This window comes from Bos mutus, chromosome 9 (assembly GCF_027580195.1).
Source record: "Bos mutus isolate GX-2022 chromosome 9, NWIPB_WYAK_1.1, whole genome shotgun sequence".
Lineage (NCBI taxonomy): Eukaryota > Metazoa > Chordata > Mammalia > Artiodactyla > Bovidae > Bos > Bos mutus.
Window position 1 is genome coordinate 60,760,531 of NC_091625.1, and position 15,756 is coordinate 60,776,286.

At 47.5% G+C, this 15,756-nt stretch overlaps 1 protein-coding gene across 5 annotated transcripts in view; it reads right to left on the reverse strand.

The window, feature by feature from the left end:
- Positions 1–15,756, reverse strand: part of ANKRD6 (ankyrin repeat domain 6) — a 182,362-nt gene that overhangs the window by 61,074 nt on the left and 105,532 nt on the right. For all 5 annotated transcript variants that reach the window (XM_070376600.1, XM_005889286.2, XM_070376601.1 and 2 more), the window contains exon 2: positions 583–846. In XM_070376600.1, coding sequence (XP_070232701.1) covers positions 583–702 — 120 coding nt within the window. In that variant the 5' untranslated portion in view covers positions 703–846. The remainder of the gene's footprint in view (positions 1–582; positions 847–15,756) is intronic.

Consider the following 15,756-nt stretch of genomic DNA (forward strand, 5'->3'; position numbering starts at 1 on the left):
TGTGTGTCATCTGTTGGTGAGGAGTCAGGAGTGCCCTCCAAAGCCTGCTACACATCTCACTGACCTGAGTGAAATCAGTCCAAAGAGGTTGAGGGTCACCTGGTCCAAGCCCAAGATTGTTCAGACGAGAGCAACAAGGTTCTGCAGGTTGGAGTGGCCGAGCCGTCCACAAACCTCTCCAAGAGGCTGAATGTCATTCCCATGTAAACACTCTACCCGGTCAGTTTTTGTGCCCCAACTTCTCCAGAGAGATCTCTTGTCTATTTGGCTAAAGAAGTGAGAAAAAGCCACTCTGTGATTCTGTGCTGTGTGTGCACAGCCACTGTTGCCCCTGACTCTGCGACCCCACGAACCACTGTGATTTTAAGAGGGCCAAATGCTAATTACAAGTGACTCCATTTGAAAGACAGCAATGAAAGCATTTTTAATCCTTCTTCTTTCTCCCCAAATCTCCATCACTGGGGGTGGGGGTGGGAAAGCCAGTTCTTTGAAGACTGTGAACCAAACACAACAGTTTTACGGACCATGGTTAAGACATGGGCTTTTCCCCAGGGAATAGCTAAGCGTTTACTCTCTCGTTACCTTGGTAACTGCTACCTTGGCGCCCTTGTTGATGAGCTGAACCACATTCTCCGTCTGGCCTTTGTACGCAGCTATGAGCAGGCGTTCTGAAAGTGCGGCGACCGCATCCTGCTGGCTCATGAATTAGGAGAGAAAGACGTTTTCGGGGAAGTGGTAGACAAGTTCCTTCGGCTCAACACGACATCACGGGCCCAGGCAGGCACCCTCGGGTAAAGACGCTCTGATCGTCGGAAGGTGACTTTGCCACTATGCCATCTTCGGGACCTGGGGGTTACAGAACAAAGCTGCCATCAGCGCCACTCAGCACCTGGGACAGGCCACATCTCTCCGCCCTGGTTTTAGGGGATCTGTGGATTGCTCACTGCTGGGGAGGGGAACTGAGGGAGACAGGACACTCAGGAAGCACCCTCTGCAGAGCCGACCCTCAACTTGCAAGTGGAAGGCAAAGAGGGTGCTGAGCCGCCCCACCCTATTCCCCATCCCCCCCAACCACCTCCTGACCACTGGGGCTAGAACTGCAAGGTCCGCTCTGCAGATAACAGAGGGCCTCAGAGACCCGATGAAATCCCCTGAATGTAGCCTGGTTTCCAGGCTCACCCTCTGCAGGTAACTACACTGAGTGTGACCACAAAGGGCCCTCTGGACTGTGCTCTGTGGGGTCACCAAGGCCAACATGCCTATTCCCCTGGCCTGGTTGGGTGCCCATGGACCACAGCCCACAGAGACCCTGAGGGCAGGATTATATCCATGGACTTTTCTCCCAGCATTTCCTGCCATTCCATCCTTTTCTCACTGTTCAGAGTGCAAGTTCCTGAGTTCTGGAACAGTTGGAGAGCTGGGAGCAGGCCCGGGCCATCCCCTGGCCAATAACTGCTGCAATAAACAGATGCTACAGTCACTACTGGGGCTTCCCAGGGGGTGCTAGTGGTAAAGAATCTGTTTGCCAATGCAGGAGACATAAGAGGTTCAGGTTCGATCCCTGGGCTGGGACGATCCCCTGGAGGACAGTATGGCAACCCACTCCACTATTCTTGCCTGGAGAATCCCATGGACAGAGAAGCCTGGTGGGCTACAGTCCATGGGGTCACAAAGAGTCAGACACAACTGAAGTGACTTAGCATGCACAGTTACTCTAGGGAGGGGTTCTGCCAACACAAACCACCCACAGGTTTGTGCACTCAGAGCACTGATCTGGGGGTAGTACTAGCGGTAAACTGAAACCCATCTTTCCACCAAATGCCAAATGAACGGGGTTTTAAACACTGACTCCTCCTGGGAGCCCTGGGCCACTATTAGAGCAAACCAAAACCACTGGTGTTATGCCAAAGGTGAAGGTTTTGGGGGCCAAAGGAATGCTTAAGACTCTGTGACCCATTCCTACCAGGACAGCAGAAAGTATGGGCCTCTTTTTGTCTTCAAATGTACTTATTAAAAATACCAACATGGGCTATGGAAAGAAAATACTGTAGCATATGGCCCTACCACACATTCTAATTTTGAAGACCCAGAAGGTACAGACATTCTTTACAGGGGTTTCCAGGCAAACCCCACGCTCCTCTCACTCTCAAAAGAGTAAGGAATTGGCTCTGATTCTCCTTCACCTTGACATCCAGGTGGGGCCATGTCACCAACCACTCCAGGCGGCTGGGAGAACAACAGGACTGTGGGTACTAAAGACAGTATTTTATTATGTGAAATCATTGGTCAAGTGTGACTAGTACAACTTCAGAAAGGTTATTCTTATCCCTGCTCAGCTTGTGCTGTGCTGTGCTAAGTCACTCCAGTCGTGTCCAGCTCTTTACAACCCTATGGACTATAGCCTGCCAGGTTCCTCTGTCCATGGGGATTCTCCAGGCAAGAATACTGGAGTGAGTTGCTATGCTCTCCTCCAGGGGATCTTCCTAATCCAAGGATCGAACCTGAATCTCTCATATCTCCTGCATTGGCAAGCAGGTTCTTTACCACAAGCGCTACCCAGGAAGCCCCTGCTCAGTTTGCAAATGACCAAATTTCCATCATCCATCTGTTGTCCAAAGTGTGGGTAAAGAATAGCAAGGAAAGGGAGTTCCCTTGCAGGACTCTATGCTTTCACTTTCAAGGGCTTGGGTTCAATTCCTGGTCTAGGAACTAAGATCCCACAAGCCACGAAGCAAGGCATCAAAAAAAAAAAAAAAAAAGCATGGAAAAAGGCAGAAGGAACCCTCACAAACCCATGCTGTTCTGCTCACCAGGCTCATCAGAAGTGCAACAAACCTGGAGAAGGAACAAGCAGGAGACCCCTTCCCTCCGCCACGGTCAGAAATCTCTGGGATAAACCTGAAATCTTTGTTGAATGAATAAGCCAATGAAAGAATAAAGTTGAGATGAAAAACAGAAATGGAGTTGGAAAAGCCTTTGGAAATTCCCAGGGTCGCCCTGAAAGACTGAAGCTTGGGCTTTATGTTTCCCAGAATGTCGCCCTGTCTGGGAGTGCTTTTAGTGGCTTTTGTCAACACAGGATACTGTATGCTGTCTCTCTGTATTCAGGTAAAGCGTGCTATCTTCACACCTTACATGGAGCTTCTGCTCTGTCTGCCCCAACCCTGCAGAAGCACTCCAGGACTCAATGGCATGAAAATGCAGAAAATTAGCCCTGGCTTCCTAAATGCTCTTGCTTCCACAACCACATTCTTCTTCATTGACTCACTTGTTATTTCTGTGCACACGACCTACAAGGCCACCCCCACCTTCCCAAACCTTTCCTGTGACGACCATTCATGAGTCTCGAGTACAATTCCCAGTTCATACAAATATTATCATCATGGCTACAATTTCCCCACTTCACTCCGCAGCTAATAACTCCTGTGGATAAATATCTCCTTGCAGGCCATCAGCTGAGGTTACGAGCTGCGGACCAGCAGTGCTGTCCGGTCTCCCCAGCAACGGAAGCACGGGTCAGCGGGCCTGTCTGTGCTAACAGTCACCCCTCCCTCTCTTCTGTCCCATGCAATAAATTCTGCCTCGCAGACACTGAGACAAAAGCTGAGGTACACTGATTGCCATGGTTGCAAGCTACTGAGATAGCCCGTGATTACCTTTGGTAAACAGCGCTTTACAAATCCAGCACACATTATTATTCCTTTTTTTTTTTTAAATAGGGAGAGACACTACATTTCTGAGAAAATGTTGGCCAAGTAGAAATGTCATTTATTACAAGAAAAAAAATTTCAATGGCATCTACTTAAGAATGAAATGCCCCACCCCAATCCACCCCCTCCACCACAGCCAATGCACAGCCTGCCTAAGGCTGAGGGTGCCTCTAGGACAGGTCTCTCGTGGGATTTTGCATCCCCACCACCACCACCAGAGGGGCACAGAAAACTGCCTGCAAAAGCAGGAACAGAATTCCAGATTCCTGGTTTCTACTGTGCTGTTAGCATAGTCCCTGTATCCCATAGGGATGCACCCACATACCTTGGGGATCTCAAGTTCATACTCAATTTAAATCCAGTAATCGCCTCACTGAAAGGACCTCCAGCATTCAGCTGCATTTTCACTGACACACAGCAGAGCGGGGCGGAGGGAGGGATCAAAGTGGCTTCCTTTGCGACTTCCACCCTGGGCTCATTTTCCTCTCCACCTCTCTCATGGTCATTGCCCAACATCTTCGGCATCCCGACCTCTCTTCCAGAACAATGATCCCCATGCTTCTGCAGTGAGGGGATACTCTCCTTTCCTCTGATACCTCTGAACTGACAAATCAGACCAGGCGGAAGGGACTGGGCTGGCAAGAGGGGTAAGGAGGATGTTGGACCCCCAGTAGTGAGTAGGAAGGGCAGAGGAATAGAGAGGGATGGTGAGCAGTCTGCAATCAAAGAGTTACTGCCAACCTGTTGGGTACCCAGGCTGCAGAGCCCCATTCCCTCATTAAATGTGAGCTTTCGCTCCCAGCTATTATCCAAGACACTTCCCATTGCTGGCATGAGGAATTTCTGCCCCAAGTCTATCAATCACATCCCTCTTTGTCACTTTCACAGCGTTTTTCACAGGAGAAAAACCTTAAATGCAAACAAGCCGCCAGTTCTTTAAGCAGAAAGGAAATAAATGCATGATCATAAATATGCAATAAGCATCATGAATTGAGAAAGGAATTTAGCTCCCTAAGATTCTCTCCTTCCTCCCGGCCCACTGCCCCATTTTCTATTGCTTTCCAATTCGTCACTGCTTTTGTCTCTCATCAAATGCCAGGGGGCCACACGGCTGCTTGGTCTGTGATGTGATCCGTTTTCTTTTTATAGCAAAAGGTCTATGGGGTTTTCTTGAAGATTTATAACAAGGTCCCCTGGTACCGATATCTCAAAGCCACTGCATTCAGTCTCCTAACAAGGCAAAAAATATTTTAGAAGAAATCTGCACACAAAAGTCCCAGCCAGGCATTACGCACAGCCCACCCAGAGATGGTCCACAGGCACTCTGGTTAGGGAGCACCATCAGTTAAGATAACTCTCTGTGCTTCTACTGGTCCAAACCCTGTGTTGAGGAGAGATTGTACTCACATCTGGGGGTCTGTCCTCCCCGTTCTGCATCGTGATCTGTTGCTGGAAAAATCACGGTCAGTTCTTTCTTGGAGATCATTAGCTTCCTAGCACTGTCACGCCCAAGGGTCCGCAGTGATTTACGTTACAATGCTCGCTGCCTTTTCCCCTTGAGCTTCCTCAGCCAACACCGGCCAGATCACATGGAAAAGCATACTAGGACATCCATCCAGCTCGCAATGTTTTGTGGCTTCCTAGTCTGCCCGGCACAGCTTCTCAAAGTCCTGGGTCTTCAGATTTTGTTGGACTGCTCCCTCCTGCCGGCAGAGGACCTGTAACACTGCTCTGATCAGAGTCAGGGAATAATTCACAGATGGGTGGAATGCTTGTCAATGATGTTCAGACGACAGAGAAACGAAATCTGCATTCTTTCAGCAGTAAAACAGAGATGAATGCACAGGTTGTAAAGGAGGGGGGATACGAGAAGAGTTGAAATCTGTAAGGAACTGTCTTTAGGACAGCAATTAGGGAGATGTTCGCTTTGTGGGAACAGCAGAGACCCAGAGACTCTCCCAACCCAGCCCTTTAGGCAGAGGGTTCCAACACAGGGACCGCAGCAGCACAGGAGACTAGGGGCTGGTTGAGAAACTGTTCCTAGTGTTTGTGAACTGATAGTTTGTCTCAGAAATCCTCCTCTGAACAGAGTCTCTGCAGGAAAAGGGGAAGGGAGAAGGCAGGGAGCTCTTTCAAGGGCTGTCAATGGCCCTCTACATCGCAGGTGCATCTTCCAGACCACTTGTTGAAGCAGCAGAAAACCAACTTCCCAACTTGAGTAATCACAGAAAGGAAGAGGGGTTTGAGTTTGACCTGTGCTAATATTACTATTTTTTCCCCTCATTCCTAAAGCCAGAATTGTTGGTCCTGGAGATGGGAAAATGACTATCAACAGGAACCCTCTGAATACCCTTTCTGCCCAAAACCCTGCCCCCATTTCCCCGAGGGCAGCAGCTCCTATGGGCAGGGGGCTGATTCTGCTTTGGCCAGTGTTCGGCTTATACCAAGGGCAGGAAAATAACTAGCAACCGCGGCTGGTGTGCTGCAGCAAGAATGAATTCCCTGGGGAGACCAAATGCCTGTAGAATGACATTCCTATTTTTAATGTAAGACCTTTATACTAGTTTAGCCAAAAGTGATCACTGCTGGGTTACTGCAACCACTACTGGAGGACCAATGAGCTTAGAACACAGATGCATGCGACATGTTCCCTACTTTGAAGAAACCCATCATCTGGCCCCGATCAGCCTTGATCATGGCCCAAAAGGCCAGATGCCAGCTGAGAACCGTACACTGAATGCGACAGAAGTATAAAGCAAGGAGTGGTTCATCTGCTCAGAGGCCCTGGGACATTTCCTTCTGAGAAACCGACTCCAGAGTCAGGGACCCTCAACACAGCACTGTTGACGAGGACAGGACAACACTGGTTGCTCACGAGCCTGGTGTTCACACGTGCTGTCTGCAAAAGGCAGGGACAGACAGGCAAGTTTTGAGCAAGCCCATCACGGCTAAGGAACAGGTATGGTGATTTCCTGAGAATATCTCACGTACAGTAACTACTCTCTTCTGAATCTAACATTTACTGGATTTTTCAAATAATCACCTCCGCAGGAGACATAGAGAGGTTGTTGCAGTGAAAGTTGAGTGACATCTGGATACTATTCAGGAAACTTATGACATACCCCACCATCAAGAAAAGCTGCTGGCAAATGTCAAAATACTACCGGCGGTACAAGGATACACCACTGAATAAAGATGGGACTGATAGGAGGCTTGTGATGTAGAAACCTCTCCTTTTTACATAGGGCAACGATAATTACTTTTTGGTTGTCTGGTACTGCTAGATCACCAGAGCTGCCAAGTTGGGGCTGGGTACTCACATCACATAGCAAATGCCCCACAATCCAGATGCAGTGCCATCCACTTGCGAGCCTTCTGCTGCTCCGTCTCCCCTGCGACAAGATGATCACTCACTGATCTGTTCTCCTACAGTTTTCTGTAAGCCCTGCTATGGGCTGACTTGTGTCATCCCCAAATTCATGTACTGAAGCCCTTAGTGTGACTGTATTTAGAAATTAAGGTAAAACAGGACTTCCGAGCTGGCTCAGTGCTAAAGAATCCTCCTGCCAATGCAGGAGACACAGGAGACATGAGTTCTATCCCTGGGTCAGGAAAGATTCCCCTGGAGGAGGAAATGGTAACCCACTCCAGCTTTCTTGCCTTGAAAATCCCATGAGCAGAGGAGCCTGGTGGACTACAGTCCATGGGGTCACAAAGAGTCAGAAATGACTTACAGACTGAACACAAGCATAAGCAAGGTAAAATGAGGTTCTAAGGGTAGGGCCCTGATCTGATAGGATGAGTGTCCTTCTAAGGAGAGACACCAAAGAGTCTCCATGTTCACTCTCTCCCCTGCCTCTCTCATACCTCTCTTTCATACCTGCACCCCTTCCTCCAAGCCATGCTCATAGGAAACGCCATGGAAGGACAGCAAAAAAAGCAGTCATCTGCAAGCCAGGAAGATCCTTATCAGAACCAAACTCTGCTGGACTTTGATCAGGGGCTTCCAGCCTTCAGAACTACCAAGAAATAAATTCTTGCCAGGGAAGCCACCCAGTCTACAGTCCCTTGTAATGGTGGCCCTAGTGACTAAGACCTGAGCTCACCTCACTCTGTCATTCGCTGGCGTGCGCTCAAGGTTGGTCTTCCTGGTTACACTGAACTCCTTGAAGGCAGAAACCCTATTTTGTTTATCTTGTTTCTCCAGTGCCTACACAGTTCCCAGAACATAGTTAGCCTTTAATGTCTGTTCAATAGATGTTAGAAAAGCTAATAATCAATTGCTTTTTCTAAGCATTAATTGGTCTTCAGGAGTCTGTGCATCCCACAAGAAATAGAGGAGGTGCCAACTAAGTCAACTAGTATTTTGGTTTTTGGGGGGTTGACTTTTTCCTTTTTCCTTTCCCCAAAGATTAAGCAGGGTATGGCTGCAAAACCTCCAAGAGATAACAACTGGGGGGTGGATTCCTTCTTCCCTCTCTCTTCCTCCTCAAAATAGAGGACAGCAGCTCCTGGGACCCTAGGAATTACCAATCTCAAGTGACAGGTGTGTCAGCACTGGACGGCACCATAGCCACCCCCAGAATTTTCTTCTCACTGTCCTCAACCTCTGTTGGGTAAAACCCACAAATGCTAAAGGTAACCCTATACAACAAATACCAAATGACAATAAAACCAACCTCAGAGAGTAGTCCAGCTGTCATATATCCATATGACAGCTCTTACCCACTCCAACTTGCTTTGATCTGGCTTCTTTCTACCCCTCGTTTTCTTGCTAAACCATCCCCGATGCTGTGGTTGTTGATTCTGTGGTGTATGAAGCATTCATTGAAGAGATAGTCACAAAGAACTACGGGAACTCAGCAAGAGCTTTCCTTCTTGGTGTGCTGGGGTGAAAGGAGGTCAGGAATGTTCTTACAGAGAAGGTCATAGTTGAGCTGGGTCTTGGAGGACTAGAGGATTTTGTTAGGGAGAGAAGTGGGCGAGGGCATGAGCAGAGGAAACAGCCAAGAACGAAGGCAGAGTCGTCCGAAAGTGTAGCAAAGAGGAGCAAAGAGACTTGCTTCAGGACTTCCCCAGTGGTCCAGTGGCTAAGACTCCACGCTCCCAATGCAGGGGGCCTGGGTTCAATCCCTGGTCAAGGAACTAAATCACACATGCTGCAAACATCAAAGACTGGAGGCCCCACCTGCTGCAACTAAGACCTGGTGCAGCCAAAATAAAAATAAAAATATATATACATAAAAAGAGAGATGCTGCAGCTGGAGCTTATAACACATAGGCAAAGACCACAGATGACACTGCAAAGTCAGGCTGTGGAAAAATTTTCACATCATGCCAAAGACAGTGGACTATAACTTGCATGTGTGATAGGAACCCTAGATGTTGGTAAGAAGAGAGACTGGTCAGATTTGTACACAGCTTGGAACTCAAACACACAAGATTGGATTAGTCATAATTACGGGTTCATGCTACACTTTCAAGTATGTATACAGCCTTCTCTTCTTTCCTTTGCTTTTTTTTAATTCCTTTTGCACTTCTTTCTTTCAATTTTACTTAATACACTTTACTTTTTAGAGCAGTTTTAGGTTTAGAGAAAAACTGAACAGAGAGTATAAAGAGGTTCCTTATAGCTCTTAACCCACACTCTGGCCCTCGAACTCACCATAGTGCCCCCTATTATTAACATCTTGTATTAGTGTGGTACTGTTATAACTGATGAGTCAATATTGACTCATTAACTAAAGCCCATGTTTGTATAGCGTTCACTCTGTGCTGTACAGGTCCTTGGGTCTGCACAAATGTATAATAACATATACCCACCATGACGGTATCACACATAAGAGCTTCACTGGATTAGTGCTCCACCATTCATCCCTCCCTCCCCCACAGCCCTTGACAGCCACTGATCCTTCTACTGTCTCTAAAGTGTTGTTTTTTCCAGAATGTCATAGAGTTGGAATCATACAATATGTCACCTTTCCAGGCTGGCTCTTTTCACTTAGTAATGTGCATTGAAGGTTCCTCCCTGTCTTTTCATGGCTTGATAACTCTTTAAGTGCTGAATAATATTCGATAGTATGGATGTACCAGAGTTTAACTATTCACCTACTACAAGACATCTTGGTTGCTTTCAAGTTTTCACAATGATGGATAAAGCTGCTATAAACATCCAAGGATAAATAAGCCACAGGGATGTAATATACAGGATAAGGAATACTATCGATAATATTGTAATAGTTTTGTATGGGGATAGATGGTTACTAGATTTATTGTGCTGATCATTTCATAAGGTATGTAAAAGTCAAATCACTGTGTAGTTCACCTAAAACTAACACAATACTGATACATATGTCAGCTATATTTCAATTTAAAAACTCTACATGCATATTTTTGTGTGTACATAAGTCTTCATCTCATTTGGGTAAATACCAAGGAATACAATTGCTGAATCATACGGAAGGACAGTGTGTAGTTTTTTAAGAAGCTGATGTGCTGCATGCTAAGTTGCTTTAGTCATGTCCGACTCTGTGTGACCCTATGGACTGGAGCCCTCCAGGCTCCTCTGTCCATGCGATTCTCCAGGCAAAAATACGTGCCTTCCTCCAAGGGATCTTCTCAACCCAGAGACTGAACCTGTGTCTCTAAAGTCTCCCGTATTGGCAGGCGGGTTCTTTACCACTAGTGCCACCTGGGAAGCCCAGAAACTGCTGTAGTGCCTTCCAAAGTGGCTGCAATAATCTGCATTGTAACAGCTGATTTTACATTGACTAGCTGCCAAGCACAAGGGTAACCTTCAGTTCTCACGTTACACGATTTCTCTGTTGCATTAGACACTGCTACCACCTCTCCTTCATCACACTTCCTCCTCCTCTGGCTTCCGTGGCCCGCTCTCCCCTCATGCTCCGTGGACTATTTCTTCATCCAAGGGCTCTTCTTTCACTGGTCCCATAAGTGTTGCAGGTCCTGAGATTCTATCCCGTATTATCTTCTCTGCTCATTTTCCTCTCTAGAAGATCTCAGTACCGACATATCCCCCACACCTGCTGCCCACACGCTCCTCTGCTGCCTAGAAACGGATTGCTCCAAATCTTCTTTAGCCTCAATCACTCTCTAAAGCTCCCTTTTTTTAAAACACCCAACCATTTACCAAACACCCAGACATCTTACTCAGATGTTCCCCATCAACATGCTAACAGCCAAATCACCATTCTTCTGTCCAAACCCATTCCTTTCCCTGCGTCCCCTTTTTGGTGAGGGGCCCCGTTTTCCATCTGTCTGCCTGTTTCCCTCATCTGGAACCACCCTCCCTTTCCTCTTAATTCTTCTTTCCCCATCCCGACATACAACAATTTACCAAATCCTCCTGGTTTGAGACAGTAAGACAGAGATTTAAAATGCAAATTCTGGGGACTTCTCTGGTGGTCCAGTAGTTAAGAATCCACTTTGCAATACAGTGGAGGTGGGTTAGATCCCTGGTCAGGGAACTAAGATCCCACATGCTGCAGCAGCTAAGCCCAGGTACTGCATGCTGCAACATAAACCTGATGCAGCCATAAATAAACAAACAAAATTTTTAAAAAAAATAAAATGCAAGCTTTGAAGTCGGATTTCCTGGGCTCAAATCCCAGTTTTGCACTTAAAATGGGCAAATTACCTACTTGATTCTAAGCCCACTTCCTTGTGTATAAAACAGAGAGAATAATAATCCCTAACTGATTGGGCTGTTGCAAAGGTTGAATGAGATAATACATAGGCTATCCCATAGGCTGGCACGTACAAAGTGCTCAGTAAATATTAAGCATGGCTGTATGGTTATTGCTTAACTGTTCTTGACTTGTTCTTTCTTCTCTAGCTGCACTGCCCTGGCCTTCACTCAGGCGGTTATCATTTCTCACCTGAACTGTCACAGTGGTCTCCAGCTGGATGCTGAAGGTATTTTCTGAAATTCTTCTAAACTGAGAAGTTGGGATGAAAGAGGTGATGTAAGTTTTTGCTTGCCTAATAGAATCTGCCTCTGTAGATGAGTTTTTGCCTAGGAACTGGTTAGAAGCCAAAGCCAGACTAATGTTCAGGATTCACAGAGTGAATATATATTGGCCTGAAATGTATCTTGGATAAAAGATGACTTTGTTGAGATCAGCCCAACCTGACCAGAGAGTTGGTAGGATTACTTAAGCTTGACTCTCAGGAAAGACAGCCACTGAGCCAACAGTGGTTAAATTCTCTCTCCTCTTAGAGACCACTGAGCCAACTTCAGGTAAGTTCCCCTTTCTCATGTATTAGTTTTAGAAGAAAAGGAGTCATGAGAAACTCAGCCTTCTCCTCCAGTTGTTTCAAGATGGCAAAGTCGGAGTACAGACAGCTAAGCTGCAATGCGGGAGGAGCCATGGACACCGTGCCTATCTGCCTAGCAGGGGTCTGCTGGGTGGTGGGGTCTGCTGAGTGGTGGGGTCTGCTGAGTGGTGGGGTCTGCTAGGTGGGGGTCTGCTGGGTGGTGGGGTCTGCTGAGTGGTGGGGTTTGCTGGGCAGGGGTCTTCTGGGTGGTGGGGGTTTGCTGAGTGGTGGGGTCTGCTGAGTGGTGGGGGTTGCTGGCTGGTGGGGGTTTGCTGGGTGATGGGGGTTGCTGGGTGGTGGGGTCTGCTGGGTGGTGGGGGTCTGCTGGGTGGTGGGGGTCTGCTAGGTATTGGGGGTCTGCTGGGTGGTGGGGTCTGCTGGGTGGTGGGGACGGGGTCTGCTGGGTGGTGGGGATCTGCTGGGTGGTTAGGGTCTGGGCCTTTGGTGCCAATTATTTTGCCTTGTCTGCGGACCTCTCCTCTCAACAAAGATAGTTTCATGTAAACAAACCATCCAGGGGGCTTGGAGTTTGTAGGGCTAAAGTTTGCAGGTGGAAGCTGTTCTGCCATGTTGGTCTCCCTGCCTCAATTCCCTCCCCTGACTCAGTGTATGTGATCACTGGTGTCAGAATGTTCTTTGCACAGCACAATGTGATCGTGTTTTTCCTCTGCTACAATCCTCAGTGACTCACAGTCCCCCAGCACCAAGTTCAGGGATACACAAACCCATGCGTAGTCTGGTCTCAGCCCGTCTGCACCACCTCTTCTTCTGACCCATCCACCCACCCATCCTGTACCCTCGCTTGGCCACAAGGGTGCTCAGGTCACCTTGAAAGCACCACCCTGTTCTTTTTGCTTAGAATGACCTTTAGATCTTTCCCAAACTCCTCCTTATCCTTCAAACCTGATTCTAGGTGTCCTTCTCAGAAGATTTTGCCTTGATTTCAGACTTCAGGCTTTCAGAACGTGGGAGAATAAATTCTGTTGTCGGAAGCCAGTTAGTTTGTGGTGATTTGTTACAGTGGCCGTAGGAAATAAGTACAAATGCCTTATACATAATGGATGCTTAGTAACTCTTTACCAATGGCCTGTCTGGGTCAATCAACATCACAGGCTGTGATTCTTTTTTTAAAGTCACTCACACACATCCATACCTTCTTGGCCAAAAGCCAGGACTCCATTATGTCACTTCAACATGTATAAATGATACTGTAGCCAAGGGGTCCCTCACTGCTGTGTGAGGGACAATGAGGTTCCAGGGGCTAAGGGTGTTCTACTGATGACATAGTCCTATAAAGCACCCTTCACCCACCCTTTCAGGAAGGAGACACTGGGATGCCAGGAAGCAATGGCTCACCCACGAGGATGGAGAGCCGCCCTCACTGGGGTTGCTCTAGCCAGCAGCCGACTCAGGCTGCATCCTCGCAGCCTCCCTACAGGAGACACAGAGAGAAAGCCACGTCGGGCTGTCAGTTTCCAATTTTGCACACAAAAAAAACAAAACACGAAGCTGCTCCACTAGCTAGGAATGAAGTGTCCAAATGTAACCCGGCAAACACAACCCCAAATAAGGCAAAGGGAAATCTGGGATTAACAGGAGTGTCATCTACTCAGCAGTAAACACCAACTGTGATTTACCACTGTAATGTGTAATTCCAGCGGATTTCTTCTACTGTATTCCTTGGAGGACATAGGCCTTCTCTCAAGACCATGACTCTTTAGGGAGAAACCATTTAAACTCCACCAACCACACGCAGATTGATCTTGTCTATCAATGTCCGCTAAGTGAATCTCCAGAAATGGTTGCTTTTATCTTGGCTAAACCTGATTTTCATTGCAGGGGTCCTGGTGTAGGCAATGACACTGCCAATGAAGTATTTCGTTAAAAAAAAAAACAAAAAACATTTATTTGACTGAGCTGGGTATTAGTTGCAGCAGGTGGGATCTAGTTCCCCAACAAAGGATCAAACTCAGGCCTCCTGCATTGGGAGCATGAAGTCTTAGCCACTAGACAGCCAGAGAAGACCCCCACTGAAGAATTTCTGACCATAATGTCCATCTGATCCTAGAAACTCCAGATGCTATGATGCATGGCATCCTCCCCAACCCCATCACCTTTAACCCACACAGCTTTCTCCAATAACTTTTTATCTTTACTTACTTTTTCATTGAAGTATAGTTGATTTACAACGTAGAGTGAGTTTCAGGTGCACAGCGCAGTGATTCAGTTGTACACACACACAAACACAAGATATTGAATATATATATATACACACACAAAAAAAGAAATATTGAGTATAGTTCCCTGTGCTATACAGTAGATCCTTGTTGGTTTTCTTCTTTATATATACTAATGTCCAAAACTCTTCTTAAAAGGTGCAGCTCTCAGCAGCATGTCATGGTTAGATGTGATTTGATGGTAACACTGCCCATCAGCACTAGTCTGGAAAGGCCACTACAGCATACACACCACTGCTGGCAGAAACTCCACACCTGGCCCCCTCACCTCCATTTCCTTCTGATTCCTCCTGGTGGGTGCAGGACTGGAAGAAGCAGGAGGAGAAGAGGGTCTATTGAAACCCTCCACCCACAGAGCAAACTACATGACTCTGGGAAAGTTATAGAACTTCCTTGGGCTTTAATGTCCTGGACTGAAAGATGGGGGAAAAAATGGTAGCTGCTGACTTCATGGGCTTCCCAGGTGGCTCAGTGGTAAAGAATATGCCTGCCAATGCAAGAGACGCAGGTTGGATCCCTGGACTGAGAAAGTCCCCTGCAGGAGGAAATAGCAACCCACTCTGGTATTCTTGCCTGAAAAATCCCATGGACAGAAGAGCCTGGCAGGCTACAGTTCATGGGGTTGCAAAAGAGTCGACACTACTTAGCAACTAAACAATAGCAACAACTGACTTCAAGGGGCAGCTAGAAGGGCTTGCTGTAGGCACGGATGGCAAGCACTTAGCACAGTACTTACACAGAGTAAGCACTCAGGCAGCTGTGCTTGTGTGCATGTATGAAGTCTACTGGAGGATGAACTTTCTAATTAGATTTGAGTCCTTCCTGCATCTCTTACGCCTTCACCTTTCCTTAGAGTTCCCAGGGGCTGCCCCAGGGAGATCCCATAGCCTTGCTCAGTACACAGCATGATGCAGCATTTGGCTTGGGCACAGAGCTTTGCTGGGAGCAAGCGTCCCTCTCCATAGATGAGGGGAATCAGGACTTTAAGTGGAGCCAGTGCCTGGGAGGCTCTGCAGCTCTCTCCCTGTCCTCGCATCCTCACACACCGATGATCACACACATGCATATGCACAGTCCACGGCTCAAGAAGACACATCCCACCTGGGGACTCTGACCCCCAGGGAGGTGAGGACCACTGAGGAAGAGGTGGGCTACCCAGGAAGGTCCCGCTGGAAGTCAGCTTCCCTCACGCCAACCTCTCCCTCGGCCTGGTTATTTCTGGTTATCTCCCAGCTGAGAATGTCTCTCAAATTGGTGACTGTTCATATTGTTAAGTTTTAGCCACAAATGAACCATGAGCAAGTCTGCTCCACGAAAGTCCCTCACCCATAACTGCAGCCCATGATAAACATACCACATTGTCATCATCATCAGTCATGGTGCATTATTCAAATTTTAAATTGTGTCTCCTCTTTACAAGGAGAAGAGGTTCCTACGGTGAAGGCAGCGGGAACAACAGTGACCTTGACTTG